The 27,270-nt window shown below is 39.4% G+C and overlaps 1 protein-coding gene across 4 annotated transcripts in view; it reads left to right on the forward strand.

Annotated features, from left to right (window-relative positions):
• The first annotated feature begins 217 nt into the window (after window positions 1–217).
• The window catches only part of LOC117543417 (mucin-2-like), a 35,198-nt gene continuing 8,145 nt past the window's right edge, over window positions 218–27,270 (forward strand). Inside the window, exons 1-15 of one of the 4 annotated variants that reach the window (XM_034211704.1) lie at window positions 218–406; window positions 2,206–2,257; window positions 2,419–2,463; window positions 2,836–2,919; window positions 3,003–4,048; window positions 20,982–21,423; window positions 21,664–21,872; window positions 22,030–22,094; window positions 22,211–22,359; window positions 22,489–22,999; window positions 23,102–24,432; window positions 24,673–24,881; window positions 25,039–25,103; window positions 25,220–25,368; window positions 25,492–27,225. In XM_034211704.1, coding sequence (XP_034067595.1) covers window positions 2,224–2,257; window positions 2,419–2,463; window positions 2,836–2,919; window positions 3,003–4,048; window positions 20,982–21,423; window positions 21,664–21,872; window positions 22,030–22,094; window positions 22,211–22,359; window positions 22,489–22,999; window positions 23,102–24,432; window positions 24,673–24,881; window positions 25,039–25,103; window positions 25,220–25,368; window positions 25,492–27,225 — 6,073 coding nt within the window. In that variant the 5' untranslated portion in view covers window positions 218–406; window positions 2,206–2,223. Of the gene's footprint in view, window positions 407–2,205; window positions 2,258–2,418; window positions 2,464–2,835; window positions 2,920–3,002; window positions 4,049–20,981; window positions 21,424–21,663; window positions 21,873–22,029; window positions 22,095–22,210; window positions 22,360–22,488; window positions 24,433–24,672; window positions 24,882–25,038; window positions 25,104–25,219; window positions 25,369–25,491; window positions 27,240–27,270 lie in introns of all 4 variants that reach the window. The other 3 variants (XM_034211706.1, XM_034211703.1, XM_034211705.1) reach the window with 3 other exon arrangements.

The raw sequence follows: 27,270 nt of genomic DNA on the forward strand, positions 1-27,270 counted from the left end.
AAATGTCCCCTCTGTGGGACTAATAAAGGTATTCTGATTCTGATACTGTAAGTGTCTGCTTCGAAAAATGTGAGATTGTTTTAACAGATTATCTCAGACTGTCTCTAGCATGAAGTTAGTTGAGCGGATCTCTTTTGTCAAGTGATGAAAGAATGCATCTCTTCAAACAACATTGACAAGGGATTAATGAAGAGTTTGTTTTGTACAATGATGTTGTTGTAATTCCTGAGAAATAAAAAAAGAAGAATGTCTGGTCTCAAAAAGCCCTGACTCACTGACAAGTGTTCACTTCCATCTTCACATCTTCAAGGTGTGTTGTGCCTTCTTTGTGTCAGTTTCTACCATTGATTGAACTGCTGCAAATTTAACAATATTGCTGCACAATTGGACTTGGAACTCCAACGAGGTAAGAATATTCACCTTCATGTTTTATACATTTCAACCTTTAAAGAAATTAACCATGACCAATATCTGTTAACACTTTATTTTAAAATAGACTGTCGCTAAACCACATAGTATGCAATTTGGTATAATGATGAGTTCATAATAAATGCCTAGGTAAAACATTTTAATTGGTGGTTTTTCTGTACAAGTTTTTTTGAATTAGAATTAAACTGTTTTGAATGAATAACTTCCATTTGGGCTCGGAAATGCATCAAGTGATTTCTAACTTTAATTCACAATCTACACTTTTCCTTTAATATGTGTACTGCTTTTAAATTGCACATTTCTATTGACTCTTACTATTTAGGTATTTGCTAAGAAACACCTTTCATTTTCATTATTTTTAATAACAAAAAAAATCCTGACAAACAAAGCATTAATACGTGTAATGCATGTTATTCTGAAGGCTGGAAAGGTTAAATAATAATTGAACAATATAATTAACATAATGGATTGCAATGCTTGGCTTGTCAGGGTTGGGCCATGCTATAAACACGTTTGTTGAGTAGGAATTTCAATTAATTTAACCGTTGTTGCTTTTATTTAACAAATATAAATCACTATTTATGATGGAAAATAACCAAATGGTTCCTAATTGGACAACATAGTAAAGTATGTATTCTGATATTCGAATAAATAAGGTTTATCACAGACACTAATGAATCCTGGGCTGAAATGTTGATACAATTGTTTTTCTATTAAATATGAATGTTCAATATAAGATTTTAATAAAATGTTAAAGCCCTTTGGTGTAAGAATCAGAGTCCAGATCACAATCAAATTTGGATAAGATAATTTAACTAGGCCATTATATGTTTGATAAAATACATATTTAAAAAAAATTATTCAGTAGTCTTGTTGGCAGAGCATACACATACACCATTACAGAAACTTGAATAGCCTGGCAGGTGCTAGGACAAGGGTATAAACCATAGTCAAAAGCACTTTTATTGTTACTTTTAAGTTGCTATGCATCATGTGATTCAATGGTAGTTTATAAGGGATACGACCTTGTCATAACTATCATTAATACATAAATAATGTATATATCATTTAACATAACGTATTTAACGAAGATAGCTAATAGTGAATCATATTTACATAACAATTAAATGATAATGAATAATGTTTATTATAAATACTATAATTAGCTTTTTAAAGAGGGAATTTCTGTACTAATTACTTATGTACAAGATTAAATATCTGTGAATTATTATTCCCAAAGGATTTGTAAACCTTGAGAACAACATTTGTATTAAACATCTAAAATAATAACATAGATAGATGGATCAAATTTGTAACAATTTGTAACATAATTGACCCGAAAATGGCTAATAAATTACTTGTAAAGAACCATTATCAAGATAGATAGCTAGAAATGTGTAAATTGTTAATAATTGGTGTATTTTCCATCTATTTTTATAGATGTTTTACAAACATTTTCATACAAATCATTAATAAGCTCTTAATGAAAGTGATTTTTAAGGATATACTTTTACGTTTCTGTTGAATTGCATTTAGTTAAATATAGTGGTGTTTCTTAAATGTTGCATCCTAATAGATATAAATGGGAGCAACAACATATTACAAATACCTTAAACTATAACCTCAAACTGGTCATTCAGTTGAATAACCCGTCTTTAAGCATGAAACATGTGATGGTAGGATTAATTGTGGAGCTGTTTTGACAATTAACAGTGTAAATTAGAAGGACACATTTTGCATATTAAAATATATATATATTTCTCTTTTATTTCACAGGAACGGGAAAAAGAGAAGATGATTCTTCTTATATTCCTTCTCTTATGTGCAGGTATTTATTTGAATGTATGTGTGTTTGTGTGTGTGAGAAAGAGAGAAAGAGAGAAAGAGGGGAGGGAAGTGGGGGAAGATTAAGGGACAATTTAATTTAATTTAAATGTAATATTACTTCGGACGGAATTAAGTTGGATCATTGTGACATTTTCTTTACAGAAGAGGTGAGAACAACGTCGGCCTCAACCACTAGTGCAACAACAGGTAACATTATGATACTTCTGTACATTCTTTTAAGACAACAGCAATGAATGAGCACACAATATGTGCTGGTATGGCAGGTATCCTTATTGACCAATCATCAAGTGTAAAATATTGAGTTAATAACTTAGCCATAGGCTTTGATTATTAAACATGTTATATGACTTCTAATAAAATATTTAGGTTGATCTGCCGAATAAAGGTTTTTTATTCCTTGTACATTTGATTGTATCAGTGATTTATAAGGATCAACCAGGGATCAACCCTAAAGCTACCTTTGGAGGAATAAAAAAGCAGGACTGGACTTCTACAACAATTGAACAATTTATTATCATGTGTTACTTGAATTTTTCTCATGAACATTTTCTTTTGCAGTTGACTCAACCACATTACCGGTCAACCTAACATCCACACCAGGCAATGGAACCTCAAATCCACCAATCACCACAATGTCTCCAGGTAAAGCAACTTGTCCCTCAAACACAAATAACAGTGCCATTTAATTGTATTTCATACAACCTTACCTTCACCTTACCTTACAGTGAATGCCACTTCGCCAATCAACATGACTTCACCACCAATCAATGTGACGTCACTACCAGTCAACATGACTTCCCCAACAGTCAATCCAACCTCTCCAACTGTCAACATGACGTCACCACCACTAAATATGACTTCCACACACTTCAACATGACCTCAACAGTCAACCCAACCTCAAAACCAGTCAACATGACTTCTTCACCACCAGTCAACATTACTTCAACACCAGGTAATATGACCTCACCAGTAAACCCCACCTCAATAGAAGTCAATTTGACATCACCTCTTCCCAACATTACTTCACCACCAGTCAATATGGCATCAACAGTCAACATTACTTCAACACCAGTCAATCCCACCTCATCACAAATCAACATGACAGCACCAGTCAACATTACTTCACCATCAGGAAACTTTACTTTACCACCAGTCAACATGACATCACCAGTCAACCCCACCTCATCACCAGTCAACATGACATCACCACCACCACACAACATCACCTCACTTCCAGCAAACTTCACCTCATCACCAGTCAACATGACATCAACACTTCCAAACATTACTTCACCAGCAGTCAACATGACATCACCAGTCAACCCCACCTCATCACCAGTCAACATGACTTTATCACCAGCAGTTGACATTACTTCAGCCCCAGGTAATATGACCTCGCCAGTAAACCCCACCTCAATAGAAGTCAACTTGACATCACCACTTCCCAATATTACTTCACCACCAGTCAATATGGCATCAACAGTCAACATTACTTCAACACCAGTCAATCCCACCTCATCACAAATCAACATGACAGCACCAGTCAACATTACTTCACCATCAGGCAACTTTACTTTACCACCATTCAACATGACATCACCAGTCAACCCGACCTCATCATCAGTAAACTTGACATCACCACCAGTCAATAGTACATCACCAGTTAACCCAACTTCACCATCTGTCAGTATGACATCACCACCAGTCAACATGACATCACCAGTCAACCCAATCTCACCATCAGGCAACTTTACTTTACCACCATTCAACATGACATCACCAGTCAACCCCACCTCATCACCAGTCAACATGACATCACCACTTCCCAACATGACATCACAACCAGTCAACATGACATCACCAGCCAACCCCATCTCACAATCAGTCAACATTACTTCACCACCAGTCAATATTACATCACCAGTCAACCCAACCTCATCATCAGTCAACATGACATCACCATTCAACCCAACCTCACCATCAGTTAACATGACATCACCACCAGTCAATAGTACATCACCAGTCAACCCAACTTCACCATCAGTAAACATGACATCACCACCAGTCAATATTACATCACCAGTCAACCCAACCTCATCATCAGTCAACATGACATCACCATTCAACCCAACCTCACCATCAGTTAACATGACATCACCAGTCAACCCAACCTCACCATCAGTCAACATTACTTCACCATCAGTCAACCCAACTTCACCATCAGTAAACATGACATCACCACCAGTCAATATTACATCACCAGTCAACCCAACCTCATCATCAGTCAACATGACTTCACCACCAGTCAACATGACATCATCACCAGTCAACATGATATCCCCACCAGTCAACATGACATCCCCACCAGTCAACATGACATCACCATTCAACCCAACCTCACCATCAGTAAACATGACATCACCAGTCAACCCAACCTCACCATCAGTCAACATTACTTCACCATCAGTCAACCCAACTTCACCATCAGTAAACATGACATCACCAGTCAACCTTACATCACCAGTCAACCCAACATCACCAACAGTCAACATTACTTCACCACCAGTCAACCCAACTTCACCATCAGTAAACATGACATCAACATCAGCCAACATTACTTCACCATCAGTCAACATTACATCACCAGTCAACCCAACATCACCACCAGTCAATATTACATCACCAGTCAAACCAACCTCACCATCAGTCAACATTACTTCACCATCAGTCAACCCAACTTCACCATCTGTTAGCATGACATCACCACCAGCCAACCTTACATCACCAGTCAACCCAACCTCCCCATCAGTCAACATTACTTCACCATCAGTCAACCCAACTTCACCATCAGTAAACATGACATCACCACCAGTCAATATTACATCACCAGTTAACCCAACCTCATCATCAGTCAACATGACTTCACCACCAGTCAACATGACATCATCACCAGTCAACATGATATCCCCACCAGTCAACATGACATCCCCACCAGTCAACATGACATCACCATTCAACCCAACCTCACCATCAGTAAACATGACATCACCAGTCAACCCAACCTCACCATCAGTCAACATTACTTCACCATCAGTCAACCCAACTTCACCATCAGTAAACATGACATCACCAGTCAACCTTACATCACCAGTCAACCCAACATCACCAACAGTCAACATTACTTCACCACCAGTCAACCCAACTTCACCATCAGTAAACATGACATCAACATCAGCCAACATTACTTCACCATCAGTCAACATTACATCACCAGTCAACCCAACATCACCACCAGTCAATATTACATCACCAGTCAAACCAACCTCACCATCAGTCAACATTACTTCACCATCAGTCAACCCAACTTCACCATCTGTTAGCATGACATCACCACCAGCCAACCTTACATCACCAGTCAACCCAACCTCCCCATCAGTCAACATTACTTCACCATCAGTCAACCCAACTTCACCATCAGTAAAGATGACATCACCACCAGTCAATATTACATCACCAGTCAACCCAACCTCATCATCAGTCAACATGACTTCACCACCAGTTACAACAATGCCCTTGCCTGGTAATACATGCTCTCCACAATGGATATACTATATTTTGTATTAACTTAATGATTATTATACCACTAGTCCATAATTAATTATATGTTTTCATTTTTATTTAAATGTGAGATACACCAAACATGTAGCATCAGTCTTTTTCTTTATTGGACCACTATCACTGGCTGAAATGTATATATAGTAAAGCAACCTTTTTTGGTGTAATGTTATATTTATTTCCAATAAATATTTCCTTATTTCAAGGTAATGCAAGCACTCCGCCTGTCACTGGAACATCAGCACCACCTAGCATCACAACTGTTAGCTCTCCAACTACAACTACAACCTCAACACCTACCACAACAGAGCCAAAAATCAAGTTGGGATTTAAGTTGAAAGAAACTTTTACTCCTCAACTTGCAAACAAATCTTCACCAGCGTTCCTTGAACTAAAGAACAAAGTGACCACAGCGGTAAGTTCATATTATATATTTCTTCTGTTTTTGCGTCTTACACTATCCTTTGCTACTCAAGAACATTTATTAAAAAACACTCATTTCAAATGATTCTTTTCTTATTTCATCTTTATTCTTAAATGTTTGAATGTTTTTCAACCAAATTCATTCACAGCTCGACATGGTCTATTCAGAACAATATGGATCCAGCTTCAATCGTACTGTCATCAACAGCTTCAGGTATAAAACAATTGCTTGCTATTACATTTGTAAAATGGCTGTTCTACTTGTTTGCTAACATATACAATAGGACAATAAGGAATCAAAAATGACTTTTCAAAATATTTGTGTTACAGTCAAGGATCCGTTGAGGTAGATGCTGAACTGATATTCAATGAAGGGAATACATTACCAAATACCACTTCTGCAGCTGGAACTTTGGTGACTGCCTCTTCCAGCTCCAATTTTTCTCTCAGTGTCAACACATCTTCTATTTCTGCAGCAGGTAAGACTTGCTGTATCTTCCAACTGTCAAGTTTGATTATTGGGAGGACATACTGACTATCTTGTGACAAGAATATGTTTATCAAAACCACACAATAACGTATTTGAACATTTGTATTTGTATTTGTAGTTGTTTTGGCTGCAACTCCAGCCCCAACCACAGTTGCCCCTTCAACACCACTTGTCAACATCACCTCACCTCCAGTCAACATGACTTCATCACCAGTCAACCCAACATCACCACCAGTCAACCGGACATCATCACCAGTCAACATGACATCATCACCAGTCAACATGACATCCCCACCAGTCAACATTACATCACCAGTCAACCCAACCTCACCATCAGTCAACATTACTTCACCATCAGTCAACCCAACTTCACCATCAGTAAACATGACATCAACATCAGCCAACATTACTTCACCAGTCAACCCAACATCACCACCAGTCAATATTACATCACCAGTCAAACCAACCTCACCATCAGTCAACATTACTTCACCATCAGTCAACCCAACTTCACCATCTGTTAGCATGACATCACCACCAGTCAACCTTACATCACCAGTCAAACCAACCTCACCATCAGTCAACATTACTTCACCATCAGTCAACCCAACTTCACCATCAGTTAACATGACATCAACACCAGCCAATATTACATCATCAGTCAACCCAACCTCATCACCAGTCAACATTACATCCCCAGTTAACCCAACTTCACCATCTGTCAGCATGACATCACCACCAGTCAACCTTACATCACCAGTCAACCCAACCTCACCATCAGTCAACCCAACTTCACCATCAGTAAAGATGACATCACCACCAGTCAATATTACATCACCAGTCAACCCAACCTCATCATCAGTCAACATGACTTCACCACCAGTTACAACAATGCCCTTGCCTGGTAATACATGCTCTCCACAATGGATATACTATATTTTGTATTAACTTAATGATTATTATACCACTAGTCCATAATTAATTATATGTTTTCATTTTATTTAAATGTGAGATACACCAAACATGTAGCATCAGTCTTTTTCATTATTGGACCACTATCACTGGCTGAAATGTATATATAGTAAAGCAACCTTTTTTGGTGTAATGTTATATTTATTTCCAATAAATATTTCCTTATTTCAAGGTAATGCAAGCACTCCGCCTGTCACTGGAACATCAGCACCACCAAGCATCACAACTACTAGCTCTCCAACTACAACTACAACCTCAACACCTACCACAACAGAGCCAAAAATCAAGTTGGGATTTAAGTTGAAAGAAACTTTTACTCCTCAACTTGCAAACAAATCTTCACCAGCGTTCCTTGAACTAAAGAACAAAGTGACCACAGCGGTAAGTTCATATTATATATTTCTTCTGTTTTTGCGTCTTACACTATCCTTTGCTACTCAAGAACATTTATTAAAAAACACTAATTTCAAATGATTATTTTCTTATATCATCTTTATTCTTAAATGTTTGAATGTTTTTCAACCAAATTCATTCACAGCTCGACATGGTCTATTCAGAACAATATGGATCCAGCTTCAATCGTACTGTCATCAACAGCTTCAGGTATAAAACAATTGCTTGCCATTACATTTGTAAAATGGCTGTTCTACTTGTTTGCTAACATATACAATAGGACAATAAGGAATCAAAAATGACTTTTCAAAATATTTGTGTTACAGTCAAGGATCCGTTGAGGTAGATGCTGAACTGATATTCAATGAAGGGAATACATTACCAAATACCACTTCTGCAGCTGGAACTTTGGTGACTGCCTCTTCCAGCTCCAATTTTTCTCTCAGTGTCAACACATGTTCTATTTCTGCAGCAGGTAAGACTTGCTGTATCTTCCAACCGTCAAGTTTGATTATTGGGAGGACATACTGACTATCTTGTGACAAGAATATGTTTATCAAAACCACACAATAACGTATTTGAACATTTGTATTTGTATTTGTAGTTGTTTTGGCTGCAACTCCAGCCCCAACCACAGTTGCCCCTTCAACACCACTTGTCAACATCACCTCACCACCAGTCAACCCAACATCACCACCAGTCAACCGGACATCATCACCAGTCAACATGACATCATCACCAGTCAACATGACATCCCCACCAGTCAACATTACATCACCATTCAACCCAACCTCACCATCAGTAAACATGACATCACCAGTCAACCCAACCTCACCATCAGTCAACATTACTTCACCATCAGTCAACCCAACTTCACCATCAGTAAACATGACATCACCAGTCAACCTTACATCACCAGTCAACCCAACATCACCAACAGTCAACATTACTTCACCACCAGTCAACCCAACTTCACCATCAGTAAACATGACATCAACACCAGCCAACATTACTTCACCATCAGTCAACATTAGATCACCAGTCAACCCAACATCACCACCAGTCAATATTACATCACCAGTCAAACCAACCTCACCATCAGTCAACATTACTTCACCATCAGTCAACCCAACTTCACCATCAGTTAACATGACATCAACACCATCCAATATTACATCACCAGTCAACCCAACCTCATCACCAGTCAACATTACATCCCCAGTTAACCCAACTTCACCATCTGTCAGCATGACATCACCACCAGTCAACCTTACATCACCAGTCAACCCAACCTCACCATCAGTCAACATTACTTCACCATCAGTCAACCCAACTTCACCATCAGTTAACATGACATCAACACCATCCAATATTACATCACCAGTCAACCCAACCTCATCACCAGTCAACATTACATCCCCAGTTCACCCAACTTCACCATCTGTCAGCATGACATCAACACCAGTCAACCTTACATCACCAGTTCAACCCCAACCTCATCATCAGTCAACATGACTTCACCACCAGTTACAACAATGCCCTTGCCTGGTAATACATGCTCTCCACAATGGATATACTATATTTTGTATTAACTTAATGATTATTATACCACTAGTCCATAATTAATTATATGTTTTCATTTTATTTAAATGTGAGATACACCAAACATGTAGCATCAGTCTTTTTCATTATTGGACCACTATCACTGGCTGAAATGTATATATAGTAAAGCAACCTTTTATGGTGTAATGTTATATTTATTTCCAATAAATATTTCCTTATTTCAAGGTAATGCAAGCACTCCGCCTGTCACTGGAACATCAGCACCACCAAGCATCACAACTACTAGCTCTCCAACTACAACTACAACCTCAACACCTACCACAACAGAGCCAAAAATCAAGTTGGGATTTAAGTTGAAAGAAACTTTTACTCCTCAACTTGCAAACAAATCTTCACCAGCGTTCCTTGAACTAAAGAACAAAGTGACCACAGCGGTAAGTTCATATTATATATTTCTTCTGTTTTTGCGTCTTACACTATCCTTTGCTACTCAAGAACATTTATTAAAAAACACTAATTTCAAATGATTCTTTTCTTATTTCATCTTTATTCTTAAATGTTTGAATGTTTTTTAACCAAATTCATTCACAGCTCGACATGGTCTATTCAGAACAATATGGATCCAGCTTCAATCGTACTGTCATCAACAGCTTCAGGTATAAAACAATTGCTTGCCATTACATTTGTAAAATGGCTGTTCTACTTGTTTGCTAACATATACAATAGGACAATAAGGAATCAAAAATGACTTTTCAAAAATATTTGTGTTACAGTCAAGGATCCGTTGAGGTAGATGCTGAACTGATATTCAATGAAGGGAATACATTACCAAATACCACTTCTGCAGCTGGAACTTTGGTGACTGCCTCTTCCAGCTCCAATTTTTCTCTCAGTGTCAACACATCTTCTATTTCTGCAGCAGGTAAGACTTGCTGTATCTTCCAACTGTCAAGTTTGATTATTGGGAGGACATACTGACTATCTTGTGACAAGAATATGTTTATCAAAACCACACAATAACGTATTTGAACATTTGTATTTGTATTTGTAGTTGTTTTGGCTGCAACTCCAGCCCCAACCACAGTTGCCCCTTCAACACCACTTGTCAACATCACCTCACCTCCAGTCAACATGACTTCATCACCAGTCAACCCAACATCACCACCAGTCAACTGGACATCATCACCAGTCAACATGACATCCCCACCAGTCAACATTACATCACCAGTCAACCCAACATCACCATCAGTAAAGATGACATCAACACCAGTCAACCGGACATCATCACCAGTCAACATGACATCATCACCAGTCAACATGACATCCCCACCAGTCAACATTACATCACCATTCAACCCAACCTCACCATCAGTAAACATGACATCACCAGTCAACCCAACCTCACCATCAGTCAACATTACTTCACCATCAGTCAACATGACATCACCAGTCAACCTTACATCACCAGTCAACCCAACATCACCAACAGTCAACATTACTTCACCACCAGTCAACCCAACTTCACCATCAGAAAACATGACATCAACACCAGCCAACATTACTTCACCATCAGTCAATATTACATCACCAGTCAAACCAACCTCACCATCAGTCAACATTACTTCACCATCAGTCAAACCAACTTCACCATCAGTTAACATGACATCAACACCATCCAATATTACATCACCAGTCAACCCAACCTCACCATCAGTCAACATTACTTCACCATCAGTCAACCCAACTTCACCATCAGTTAACATGACATCAACACCATCCAATATTACATCACCAGTCAACCCAACCTCATCACCAGTCAACATTACATCCCCAGTTAACCCAACTTCACCATCTGTCAGCATGACATCACCACCAGTCAACCTTACATCACCAGTCAACCCAACCTCACCATCAGTCAACATTACTTCACCATCAGTCAACCCAACTTCACCATCTGTCAGCATGACATCACCACCAGTCAATATTACATCACCAGTCAACCCAACCTCATCATCAGTCAACATGACTTCACCACCAGTTACAACAATGCCCTTGCCTGGTAATACATGCTCTCCACCATGGATATACTATATTTTGTATTAACTTAATGATTATTATACCACTAGTCCATAATTAATTATATGTTTTCATTTTATTTAAATGTGAGCTACACCAAAGATGTAGCATCAGTCTTTTTCATTATTGGACCACTATCACTGGCTGAAATGTATATATGTATACATCTCTTTCGACTCCACTTCGAGCGTTAGAACTATTAACGAAGCACTTTTATACTAATAAAGGACTGGCTTACCTAAAGCCAATGGAGTAGCACTTGAAATGTTTGGCTCTATGAAACCTGATGTACTTATATGATTCTGTTTTCTTCAAGGTTGTGTCTTCCTGGTCGAATGTACTTATTGTAAGTCGCTTTGGATAAAAGCGTCAGCTAAATGCAATGTAATGTAATGTAATGTAATATATAGTAAAGCAACCTTTTTTGGTGTAATGTTATATTTATTTCCAATAAATATTTCCTTATTTCAAGGTAATGCAAGCACTCCGCCTGTCACTGGAACATCAGCACCACCAAGCATCACAACTACTAGCTCTCCAACTACAACTACAACCTCAACACCTACCACAACAGAGCCAAAAATCAAGTTGGGATTTAAGTTGAAAGAAACTTTTACTCCTCAACTTGCAAACAAATCTTCACCAGCGTTCCTTGAACTAAAGAACAAAGTGACCACAGCGGTAAGTTCATATTATATATTTCTTCTGTTTTTGCGTCTTACACTATCCTTTGCTACTCAAGAACATTTATTAAAAAACACTAATTTCAAATGATTATTTTCTTATTTCATCTTTATTCTTAAATGTTTGAATGTTTTTCAACCAAATTCATTCACAGCTCGACATGGTCTATTCAGAACAATATGGATCCAGCTTCAATCGTACTGTCATCAACAGCTTCAGGTATAAAACAATTGCTTGCCATTACATTTGTAAAATGGCTGTTCTACTTGTTTGCTAACATATACAATAGGACAATAAGGAATCAAAAATGACTTTTCAAAAATATTTGTGTTACAGTCAAGGATCCGTTGAGGTAGATGCTGAACTGATATTCAATGAAGGGAATACATTACCAAATACCACTTCTGCAGCTGGAACTTTGGTGACTGCCTCTCCAGCTCCAATTTTTCTCTCAGTGTCAACACATGTTCTATTTCTGCAGCAGGTAAGACTTGCTGTATCTTCCAACTGTCAAGTTTGATTATTGGGAGGACAGACTGACTATCTTGTTGACAAGAATATGTTTATCAAAACCACACAATAACGTATTTGAACATTTGTATTTGTATTTGTAGTTGTTTTGGCTGCAAACTCCAGCCCCCAACCACAGTTGCCCCTTCAACACCACTGTCAACATCACCTCACCTCCAGTCAACATTGACTTTCAATCACCCCAGTCAACCCAACTCACCAACAGTCAACCGGACATCATCACCAGTCAACATGACATCCCACCAGTCAACATTCATCACCATTCAACCCAAACCTCACCATCAGTCAACATTACATCACCATTCAACCCTAACATCACCATCAGTCAACATTACATTCACCTAGTCGACCCAAACCCTCCCCATCAGTCAACATCTACATCACCATCAGTCGACTTCCAATTCACCAGTCAGACCCAACATGACATCCACCAGTTCAACCTACTATCACACCAGTCAACCCAACATCACCACCAGTCAATATTACATCACCAGTCAAACCAACCTCACCATCAGTCAACATTACTTCACCATCAGTCAAACCAACTTCACCATCTGTTAGCATGACATCACCACCAGTCAACCTTACATCACCAGTCAAACCAACCTCACCATCAGTCAACATTACTTCACCATCAGTCAACCCAACTTCACCATCAGTTAACATGACATCAACACCATCCAATATTACATCACCAGTCAACCCAACCTCATCACCAGTCAACATTACATCCCCAGTTAACCCAACTTCACCATCTGTCAGCATGACATCACCACCAGTCAACCTTACATCACCAGTCAACCCAACCTCACCATCAGTCAACATTACTTCACCATCAGTCAACCCAACTTCACCATCTGTCAGCATGACATCACCACCAGTCAATATTACATCACCAGTCAACCCAACCTCATCATCAGTCAACATGACTTCACCACCAGTTACAACAATGCCCTTGCCTGGTAATACATGCTCTCCACCATGGATATACTATATTTTGTATTAACTTAATGATTATTATACCACTAGTCCATAATTAATTATATGTTTTCATTTTATTTAAATGTGAGCTACACCAAAGATGTAGCATCAGTCTTTTTCATTATTGGACCACTATCACTGGCTGAAATGTATATATGTATACATCTCTTTCGACTCCACTTCGAGCGTTAGAACTATTAACGAAGCACTTTTATACTAATAAAGGACTGGCTTACCTAAAGCCAATGGAGTAGCACTTGAAATGTTTGGCTCTATGAAACCTGATGTACTTATATGATTCTGTTTTCTTCAAGGTTGTGTCTTCCTGGTCGAATGTACTTATTGTAAGTCGCTTTGGATAAAAGCGTCAGCTAAATGCAATGTAATGTAATGTAATGTAATATATAGTAAAGCAACCTTTTTTGGTGTAATGTTATATTTATTTCCAATAAATATTTCCTTATTTCAAGGTAATGCAAGCACTCCGCCTGTCACTGGAACATCAGCACCACCAAGCATCACAACTACTAGCTCTCCAACTACAACTACAACCTCAACACCTACCACAACAGAGCCAAAAATCAAGTTGGGATTTAAGTTGAAAGAAACTTTTACTCCTCAACTTGCAAACAAATCTTCACCAGCGTTCCTTGAACTAAAGAACAAAGTGACCACAGCGGTAAGTTCATATGATATATTTCTTCTGTTTTTGCGTCTTACACTATCCTTTGCTACTCAAGAACATTTATTAAAAAACACTAATTTCAAATGATTATTTTCTTATTTCATCTTTATTCTTAAATGTTTGAATGTTTTTCAACCAAATTCATTCACAGCTCGACATGGTCTATTCAGAACAATATGGATCCAGCTTCAATCGTACTGTCATCAACAGCTTCAGGTATAAAACAATTGCTTGCCATTACATTTGTAAAATGGCTGTTCTACTTGTTTGCTAACATATACAATAGGACAATAAGGAATCAAAAATGACTTTTCAAAAATATTTGTGTTACAGTCAAGGATCCGTTGAGGTAGATGCTGAACTGATATTCAATGAAGGGAATACATTACCAAATACCACTTCTGCAGCTGGAACTTTGGTGACTGCCTCTTCCAGCTCCAATTTTTCTCTCAGTGTCAACACATCTTCTATTTCTGCAGCAGGTAAGACTTGCTGTATCTTCCAACTGTCAAGTTTGATTATTGGGAGGACATACTGACTATCTTGTGACAAGAATATGTTTATCAAAACCACACAATAACGTATTTGAACATTTGTATTTGTAGTTGTTTTGGCTGCAACTCCAGCCCCAACCACAGTTGCCCCTTCAACACCACTTGTCAACATCACCTCACCTCCAGTCAACATGACTTCATCACCAGTCAACCCAACATCACCACCAGTCAACTGGACATCATCACCAGTCAACATGACATCCCCACCAGTCAACATTACATCACCAGTCAACCCAACATCACCATCAGTAAAGATGACATCAACACCAGTCAACCGGACATCATCGCCAGTCAACATGACATCATCACCAGTCAACATGACATCCCCACCAGTCAACATTACATCCCCAGTTAACCCAACTTCACCATCTGTCAGCATGACATCACCACCAGTCAACATTACATCACCATTCAACCCAACCTCACCATCAGTAAACATGACATCACCAGTCAACCCAACCTCACCATCAGTCAACATTACTTCACCATCAGTCAACATGACATCACCAGTCAACCTTACATCACCAGTCAACCCAACATCACCAACAGTCAACATTACTTCACCACCAGTCAACCCAAGTTCACCATCAGTAAACATGACATCAACACCAGCCAACATTACTTCACCATCAGTCAATATTACATCACCAGTCAACCCAACATCACCACCAGTCAATATTACATCACCAGTCAAACCAACCTCACCATCAGTCAACATTACTTCACCATCAGTCAAACCAACTTCACCATCTGTTAGCATGACATCACCACCAGTCAACCTTACATCACCAGTCAAACCAACCTCACCATCAGTCAACATTACTTCACCATCAGTCAACCCAACTTCACCATCAGTTAACATGACATCAACACCATCCAATATTACATCACCAGTCAACCCAACCTCATCACCAGTCAACATTACATCCCCAGTTAACCCAACTTCACCATCTGTCAGCATGACATCACCACCAGTCAACCTTACATCACCAGTCAACCCAACCTCACCATCAGTCAACATTACTTCACCATCAGTCAACCCAACTTCACCATCTGTCAGCATGACATCACCACCAGTCAATATTACATCACCAGTCAACCCAACCTCATCATCAGTCAACATGACTTCACCACCAGTTACAACAATGCGCTTGCCTGGTAATACATGCTCTCCACCATGGATATACTATATTTTGTATTAACTTAATGATTATTATACCACTAGTCCATAATTAATTATATGTTTTCATTTTATTTAAATGTGAGCTACACCAAAGATGTAGAATCAGTCTTTTTCATTATTGGACCACTATCACTGGCTGAAATGTATATATGTATACATCTCTTTCGACTCCACTTCGAGCGTTAGAACTATTAACGAAGCACTTTTATACTAATAAAGGACTGGCTTACCTAAAGCCAATGGAGTAGCACTTGAAATGTTTGGCTCTATGAAACCTGATGTACTTATATGATTCTGTTTTCTTCAAGGTTGTGTCTTCCTGGTCGAATGTACTTATTGTAAGTCGCTTTGGATAAAAGCGTCAGCTAAATGCAATGTAATGTAATGTAATGTAATATATAGTAAAGCAACCTTTTTTGGTGTAATGTTATATTTATTTCCAATAAATATTTCCTTATTTCAAGGTAATCTAAGCACTCCGCCTGTCACTGGAACATCAGCACCACCAAGCATCACAACTACTAGCTCTCCAACTACAACTACAACCTCAACACCTACCACAACAGAGCCAAAAATCAAGTTGGGATTTAAGTTGAAAGAAACTTTTACTCCTCAACTTGCAAACAAATCTTCACCAGCGTTCCTTGAACTAAAGAACAAAGTGACCACAGCGGTAAGTTCATATTATATATTTCTTCTGTTTTTGCGTCTTACACTATCCTTTGCTACTCAAGAACATTTATTAAAAAACACTAATTTCAAATGATTATTTTCTTATTTCATCTTTATTCTTAAATGTTTGAATGTTTTTCAACCAAATTCATTCACAGCTCGACATGGTCTATTCAGAACAATATGGATCCAGCTTCAATCGTACTGTCATCAACAGCTTCAGGTATAACACAATTGCTTGCCATTACATTTGTAAAATGGCTGTTCTACTTGTTTGCTAACATATACAATAGGACAATAAGGAATCAAAAATGACTTTTCAAAATATGTGTGTTACAGTCAAGGATCCGTTGAGGTAGATGCTGAACTGATATTCAATGAAGGGAATACATTACCAAATACCACTTCTGCAGCTGGAACTTTGGTGACTGCCTCTTCCAGCTCCAATTTTTCTCTCAGTGTCAACACATCTTCTATTTCTGCAGCAGGTAAGACTTGCTGTATCTTCCAACTGTCAAGTTTGATTATTGGGAGGACATACTGACTATCTTGTGACAAGAATATGTTTATCAAAACCACACAATAACGTATTTGAACATTTGTATTTGTATTTGTAGTTGTTTTGGCTGCAACTCCAGCCCCAACCACAGTTGCCCCTTCAACACCACTTGTCAACATCACCTCACCTCCAGTCAACATGACTTCATCACCAGTCAACCCAACATCACCACCAGTCAACCCAACTTCACCACCAGTCAACCGGACATCATCACCAGTCAACATGACATCCCCACCAGTCAACATTACATCACCATTCAACCCAACTTCACCATCAGTCAATATTACATCACCAGTCAACCCAACCTCATCACCAGTCAACATGACATCCCCACCAGTCAACATTACATCACCATTCAACCCAACCTCACCATCAGTAAACATGACATCACAAGTCAACCCAACCTCACCATCAGTCAACATTACTTCACCATCAGTCAACCCAACTTCACCATCAGTAAACATGACATCACCAGTCAACCTTACATCACCAGTCAACCCAACATCACCAACAGTCAACATTACTTCACCACCAGTCAACCCAACTTCACCATCAGTAAACATGACATCAACACCAGCCAACATTACTTCACCATCAGTCAACATTACATCACCCGTCAACCCAACATCACCACCAGTCAATATTACATCACCAGTCAAACGAACCTCACCATCAGTCAACATTACTTCACCATCAGTCAACCCAACTTCACCATCAGTAAACATGACATCACCACCAGTCAATATTACATCACCATTCAACCCAACCTCACCATCAGTAAACATTACATCACCAATCAACCCAACCTCACCATCAGTCAACATGACTTCACCACCAGTTACAACAATGCCCTTGCCTGGTAATACATGCTCTCCACAATGGATATACTATATTTTGTATTAACTTAATGATTACTATACCACTAGTCCATAATTAATTATATGTTTTCATTTTATTTAAATGTGAGATACACCAAACATGTAGCATCAGTCTTTTTCATTATTGGACCACTATCACTGGCTGAAATGTATATATAGTAAAGCAACCTTTTTTGGTGTAATGTTATATTTATTTCCAATAAATATTTCCTTATTTCAAGGTAATGCAAGCACTCCGCCTGTCACTGGAACATCAGCACCACCAAGCATCACAACTACTAGCTCTCTAACTACAACTACAACCTCAACACCTACCACAACAGAGCCAAAAATTAAGTTGGGATTTAAGTTGAAAGAAACTTTTACTCCTCAACTTGCAAACAAATCTTCACCAGCGTTCCTTGAACTAAAGAACAAAGTGACCACAGCGGTAAGTTCATATGATATATTTCTTCTGTTTTTGCGTCTTACACTATCCTTTGCTACTCAAGAACATTTATTAAAAAACACTAATTTCAAATGATTATTTTCTTATTTCATCTTTATTCTTAAATGTTTGAATGTTTTTCAACCAAATTCATTCACAGCTCGACATGGTCTATTCAGAACAATATGGATCCAGCTTCAATCGTACTGTCATCAACAGCTTCAGGTATAAAACAATTGCTTGCCATTACATTTGTAAAATGGCTGTTCTACTTGTTTGCTAACATATACAATAGGACAATAAGGAATCAAAAATGACTTTTCAAAATATTTGTGTTACAGTCAAGGATCCGTTGAGGTAGATGCTGAACTGATATTCAATGAAGGGAATACATTACCAAATACCACTTCTGCAGCTGGAACTTTGGTGACTGCCTCTTCCAGCTCCAATTTTTCTCTCAGTGTCAACACATCTTCTATTTCTGCAGCAGGTAAGACTTGCTGTATCTTCCAACTGTCAAGTTTGATTATTGGGAGGACATACTGACTATCTTGTGACAAGAATATGTTTATCAAAACCACACAATAACGTATTTGAACATTTGTATTTGTAGTTGTTTTGGCTGCAACTCCAGCCCCAACCACAGTTGCCCCTTCAACACCACTTGTCAACATCACCTCACCTCCAGTCAACATGACTTCATCACCAGTCAACCCAACATCACCACCAGTCAACCCAACATCACCACCAGTCAACCGGACATCATCACCAGTCAACATGACATCATCACCAGTCAACATGACATCCCCACCAGTCAACATTACATCACCATTCAACCCAACCTCACCATCAGTAAACATGACATCACCAGTCAACCCAACCTCACCATCAGTCAACATTACTTCACCATCAGTCAACCCAACTTCACCATCAGTAAACATGACATCGCCAGTCAACCTTACATCACCAGTCAACCCAACATCACCAACAGTCAACATTACTTCACCACCAGTCAACCCAACTTCACCATCAGTAAACATGACATCAACACCAGCCAACATTACTTCACCATCAGTCAACATTACATCACCAGTCAACCCAACATCACCACCAGTCAATATTACATCACCAGTCAAACCAACCTCACCATCAGTCAACCCAACTTCACCATCAGTCAACCCAACTTCACCATCTGTTAGCATGACATCACCACCAATCAACCTTACATCACCAGTCAAACCAACCTCACCATCAGTCAACATTACTTCACCATCAGTCAACCCAACTTCACCACCAGTTAACATGACATCAACACCAGCCAATATTACATCACCAGTCAACCCAACCTCATCAACCAGTCAACATGACATCACCAGTCAACCCCACCTCATCACCAGTCAACATGACATCACCACCACCACACAACATCACCTCACTTCCAGCAAACTTCACCTCATCACCATTCAATCCCACCTCATCACCAGTCAACATGACATCAACACTTCCAAACATTACTTCACCAGCAGTCAACATGACATCACCAGTCAACCCCACCTCATCACCAGTCAACATGACTTCATCACCAGCAGTTGACATTACTTCAGCCCCAGGTAATATGACCTCGCCAGTAAACCCCACCTCAATAGAAGTCAACTTGACATCACCACTTCCCAATATTACTTCACCACCAGTCAATATGGCATCAACAGTCAACATTACTTCAACACCAGTCAATCCTACCTCATCACAAATCAACATGACAGCACCAGTCAACATTACTTCACCATCAGGCAACTTTACTTTACCACCATTCAACATGACATCACTAGTCAACCCGACCTCATCATCAGTAAACTTGACATCACCACCAGTCAATATTACATCACCAGTTAACCCAACTTCACCATCAGGCAACTTTACTTTACCACCATTCAACATGACATCACCAGTCAACCCGACCTCATCACTAGTCAACATGACATCACCACTTCTCAACATTACTTCACCACCAGTCAACATGACATCACCAGTCAACCCCACCTCATCACCAGTCAACATGACATCACCACTTCCCAACATGACATCACAACCAGTCAACATGACATCACCAGCCAACCCCATCTCACCATCAGTCAACATTACTTCACCATCAGTCAACCCAACCTCACCATCAGTCAACATTACTTCACCATCAGTCAACCCAACTTCACCATCAGTAAACATGACATCACCACCAGTCAATATTACATCACCAGTCAACCCAACCTCATCATCAGTCAACATTACATCACCAGTCAACCCAACCTCACCATCAGTCAACATTACTTCACCATCAGTCAACCCAACTTCACCATCAGTAAACATGACATCACCACCAGTCAATATTACATCACCAGTCAACCCAACCTCATCATCAGTCAACATGACTTCACCACCAGTTACAACAATGCCCTTGCCTGGTAATACATGCTCTCCACAATGGATATACTATATTTTGTATTAACTTAATGATTACTATACCACTAGTCCATAATTAATTATATGTTTTCATTTTATTTAAATGTGAGATACACCAAACATGTAGCATCAGTCTTTTTCATTATTGGACCACTATCACTGGCTGAAATGTATATATAGTAAAGCAACCTTTTTTGGTGTAATGTTATATTTATTTCCAATAAATATTTCCTTATTTCAAGGTAATGCAAGCACTCCGCCTGTCACTGGAACATCAGCACCACCAAGCATCACAACTACTAGCTCTCTAACTACAACTACAACCTCAACACCTACCACAACAGAGCCAAAAATCAAGTTGGGATTTAAGTTGAAAGAAACTTTTACTCCTCAACTTGCAAACAAATCTTCACCAGCGTTCCTTGAACTAAAGAACAAAGTGACCACAGCGGTAAGTTCATATGATATATTTCTTCTGTTTTTGCGTCTTACACTATCCTTTGCTACTCAAGAACATTTATTAAAAAACACTAATTTCAAATGATTATTTTCTTATTTCATCTTTATTCTTAAATGTTTGAATGTTTTTCAACCAAATTCATTCACAGCTCGACATGGTCTATTCAGAACAATATGGATCCAGCTTCAATCGTACTGTCATCAACAGCTTCAGGTATAAAACAATTGCTTGCCATTACATTTGTAAAATGGCTGTTCTACTTGTTTGCTAACATATACAATAGGACAATAAGGAATCAAAAATGACTTTTCAAAATATTTGTGTTACAGTCAAGGATCCGTTGAGGTAGATGCTGAACTGATATTCAATGAAGGGAATACATTACCAAATACCACTTCTGCAGCTGGAACTTTGGTGACTGCCTCTTCCAGCTCCAATTTTTCTCTCAGTGTCAACACATCTTCTATTTCTGCAGCAGGTAAGACTTGCTGTATCTTCCAACTGTCAAGTTTGATTATTGGGAGGACATACTGACTATCTTGTGACAAGAATATGTTTATCAAAACCACACAATAACGTATTTGAACATTTGTATTTGTATTTGTAGTTGTTTTGGCTGCAACTCCAGCCCCAACCACAGTTGCCCCTTCAACACCACTTGTCAACATCACCTCACCTCCAGTCAACATGACTTCATCACCAGTCAACCCAACATCATCACCAGTCAACCCAACATCACCACCAGTCAACCGGACATCATCACCAGTCAACATGACATCATCACCAGTCAACATGACATCCCCACCAGTCAACATTACATCACCATTCAACCCAACCTCACCATCAGTAAACATGACATCACCAGTCAACCCAACCTCACCATCAGTCAACATTACTTCACCATCAGTCAACCCAACTTCACCATCAGTAAACATGACATCGCCAGTCAACCTTACATCACCAGTCAACCCAACATCACCAACAGTCAACATTACTTCACCACCAGTCAACCCAACTTCACCATCAATAAACATGACATCAACACCAGCCAACATTACTTCACCATCAGTCAACATTACATCACCAGTCAACCCAACATCACCACCAGTCAATATTACATCACCAGTCAAACCAACCTCACCATCAGTCAACCCAACTTCACCATCAGTCAACCCAACTTCACCATCTGTTAGCATGACATCACCACCAATCAACCTTACATCACCAGTCAAACCAACCTCACCATCAGTCAACATTACTTCACCATCAGTCAACCCAACTTCACCATCAGTTAACATGACATCAACACCAGCCAATATTACATCACCAGTCAACCCAACCTCATCACCAGTCAACATTACATCCCCAGTTAACCCAACTTCACCACCAGTCAACATGACATCACCAGTCAACCCCACCTCATCACCAGTCAACATGACATCACCACCACCACACAACATCACCTCACTTCCAGAAAACTTCACCTCATCACCATTCAATCCCACCTCATCACCAGTCAACATGACATCAACACTTCCAAACATTACTTCACCAGCAGTCAACATGACATCACCAGTCAACCCCACCTCATCACCAGTCAACATGACTTCATCACCAGCAGTTGACATTACTTCAGCCCCAGGTAATATGACCTCGCCAGTAAACCCCACCTCAATAGAAGTCAACTTGACATCACCACTTCCCAATATTACTTCACCACCAGTCAATATGGCATCAACAGTCAACATTACTTCAACACCAGTCAATCCTACCTCATCACAAATCAACATGACAGCACCAGTCAACATTACTTCACCATCAGGCAACTTTACTTTACCACCATTCAACATGACATCACTAGTCAACCCGACCTCATCATCAGTAAACTTGACATCACCACCAGTCAATATTACATCACCAGTTAACCCAACTTCACCATCTGTCAGCATGACATCACCACCAGTCAACCTTACATCACCAGTCAACCCAATCTCACCATCAGGCAACTTTACTTTACCACCATTCAACATGACATCACCAGTCAACCCGACCTCATCACTAGTCAACATGACATCACCACTTCTCAACATTACTTCACCACCAGTCAACATGACATCACCAGTCAACCCCACCTCATCACCAGTCAACATGACATCACCACTTCCCAACATGACATCACAACCAGTCAACATGACATCACCAGCCAACCCCATCTCACCATCAGTCAACATTACTTCACCATCAGTCAACCCAACCTCACCATCAGTCAACATTACTTCACCATCAGTCAACCCAACTTCACCATCAGTAAACATGACATCACCACCAGTCAATATTACATCACCAGTCAACCCAACCTCATCATCAGTCAACATTACATCACCAGTCAACCCAACCTCACCATCAGTCAACATTACTTCACCATCAGTCAACCCAACTTCACCATCAGTAAACATGACATCACCACCAGTCAATATTACATCACCAGTCAACCCAACCTCATCATCAGTCAACATGACTTCACCACCAGTTACAACAATGCCCTTGCCTGGTAATACATGCTCTCCACAATGGATATACTATATTTTGTATTAACTTAATGATTACTATACCACTAGTCCATAATTAATTATATGTTTTCATTTTATTTAAATGTGAGATACACCAAACATGTAGCATCAGTCTTTTTCATTATTGGACCACTATCACTGGCTGAAATGTATATATAGTAAAGCAACCTTTTTTGGTGTAATGTTATATTTATTTCCAATAAATATTTCCTTATTTCAAGGTAATGCAAGCACTCCGCCTGTCACTGGAACATCAGCACCACCAAGCATCACAACTACTAGCTCTCTAACTACAACTACAACCTCAACACCTACCACAACAGAGCCAAAAATCAAGTTGGGATTTAAGTTGAAAGAAACTTTTACTCCTCAACTTGCAAACAAATCTTCACCAGCGTTCCTTGAACTAAAGAACAAAGTGACCACAGCGGTAAGTTCATATGATATATTTCTTCTGTTTTTGCGTCTTACACTATCCTTTGCTACTCAAGAACATTTATTAAAAAACACTCATTTCAAATGATTATTTTCTTATTTCATCTTTATTCTTAAATGTTTGAATGTTTTTCAACCAAATTCATTCACAGCTCGACATGGTCTATTCAGAACAATATGGATCCAGCTTCAATCGTACTGTCATCAACAGCTTCAGGTATAAAACAATTGCTTGCCATTACATTTGTAAAATGGCTGTTCTACTTGTTTGCTAACATATACAATAGGACAATAAGGAATCAAAAATGACTTTTCAAAATATTTGTGTTACAGTCAAGGATCCGTTGAGGTAGATGCTGAACTGATATTCAATGAAGGGAATACATTACCAAATACCACTTCTGCAGCTGGAACTTTGGTGACTGCCTCTTCCAGCTCCAATTTTTCTCTCAGTGTCAACACATCTTCTATTTCTGCAGCAGGTAAGACTTGCTGTATCTTCCAACTGTCAAGTTTGATTATTGGGAGGACATACTGACTATCTTGTGACAAGAATATGTTTATCAAAACCACACAATAACGTATTTGAACATTTGTATTTGTAGTTGTTTTGGCTGCAACTCCAGCCCCAACCACAGTTGCCCCTTCAACACCACTTGTCAACATCACCTCACCTCCAGTCAACATGACTTCATCACCAGTCAACCCAACATCACCACCAGTCAACCCAACATCACCACCAGTCAACCGGACATCATCACCAGTCAACATGACATCATCACCAGTCAACATGACATCCCCACCAGTCAACATTACATCACCATTCAACCCAACCTCACCATCAGTAAACATGACATCACCAGTCAACCCAACCTCACCATCAGTCAACATTACTTCACCATCAGTCAACCCAACTTCACCATCAGTAAACATGACATCGCCAGTCAACCTTACATCACCAGTCAACCCAACATCACCAACAGTCAACATTACTTCACCACCAGTCAACCCAACTTCACCATCAGTAAACATGACATCAACACCAGCCAACATTACTTCACCATCAGTCAACATTACATCACCAGTCAACCCAACATCACCACCAGTCAATATTACATCACCAGTCAAACCAACCTCACCATCAGTCAACCCAACTTCACCATCAGTCAACCCAACTTCACCATCTGTTAGCATGACATCACCACCAATCAACCTTACATCACCAGTCAAACCAACCTCACCATCAGTCAACATTACTTCACCATCAGTCAACCCAACTTCACCACCAGTTAACATGACATCAACACCAGCCAATATTACATCACCAGTCAACCCAACCTCATCACCAGTCAACATGACATCACCAGTCAACCCCACCTCATCACCAGTCAACATGACATCACCACCACCACACAACATCACCTCACTTCCAGCAAACTTCACCTCATCACCATTCAATCCCACCTCATCACCAGTCAACATGACATCAACACTTCCAAACATTACTTCACCAGCAGTCAACATGACATCACCAGTCAACCCCACCTCATCACCAGTCAACATGACTTCATCACCAGCAGTTGACATTACTTCAGCCCCAGGTAATATGACCTCGCCAGTAAACCCCACCTCAATAGAAGTCAACTTGACATCACCACTTCCCAATATTACTTCACCACCAGTCAATATGGCATCAACAGTCAACATTACTTCAACACCAGTCAATCCTACCTCATCACAAATCAACATGACAGCACCAGTCAACATTACTTCACCATCAGGCAACTTTACTTTACCACCATTCAACATGACATCACTAGTCAACCCGACCTCATCATCAGTAAACTTGACATCACCACCAGTCAATATTACATCACCAGTTAACCCAACTTCACCATCAGGCAACTTTACTTTACCACCATTCAACATGACATCACCAGTCAACCCGACCTCATCACTAGTCAACATGACATCACCACTTCTCAACATTACTTCACCACCAGTCAACATGACATCACCAGTCAACCCCACCTCATCACCAGTCAACATGACATCACCACTTCCCAACATGACATCACAACCAGTCAACATGACATCACCAGCCAACCCCATCTCACCATCAGTCAACATTACTTCACCATCAGTCAACCCAACCTCACCATCAGTCAACATTACTTCACCATCAGTCAACCCAACTTCACCATCAGTAAACATGACATCACCACCAGTCAATATTACATCACCAGTCAACCCAACCTCATCATCAGTCAACATTACATCACAAGTCAACCCAACCTCACCATCAGTCAACATTACTTCACCATCAGTCAACCCAACTTCACCATCAGTAAACATGACATCGCCAGTCAACCTTACATCACCAG

This window comes from Gymnodraco acuticeps, unplaced genomic scaffold (assembly GCF_902827175.1).
Source record: "Gymnodraco acuticeps unplaced genomic scaffold, fGymAcu1.1, whole genome shotgun sequence".
Classification (NCBI taxonomy): Eukaryota; Metazoa; Chordata; class Actinopteri; order Perciformes; family Bathydraconidae; genus Gymnodraco; species Gymnodraco acuticeps.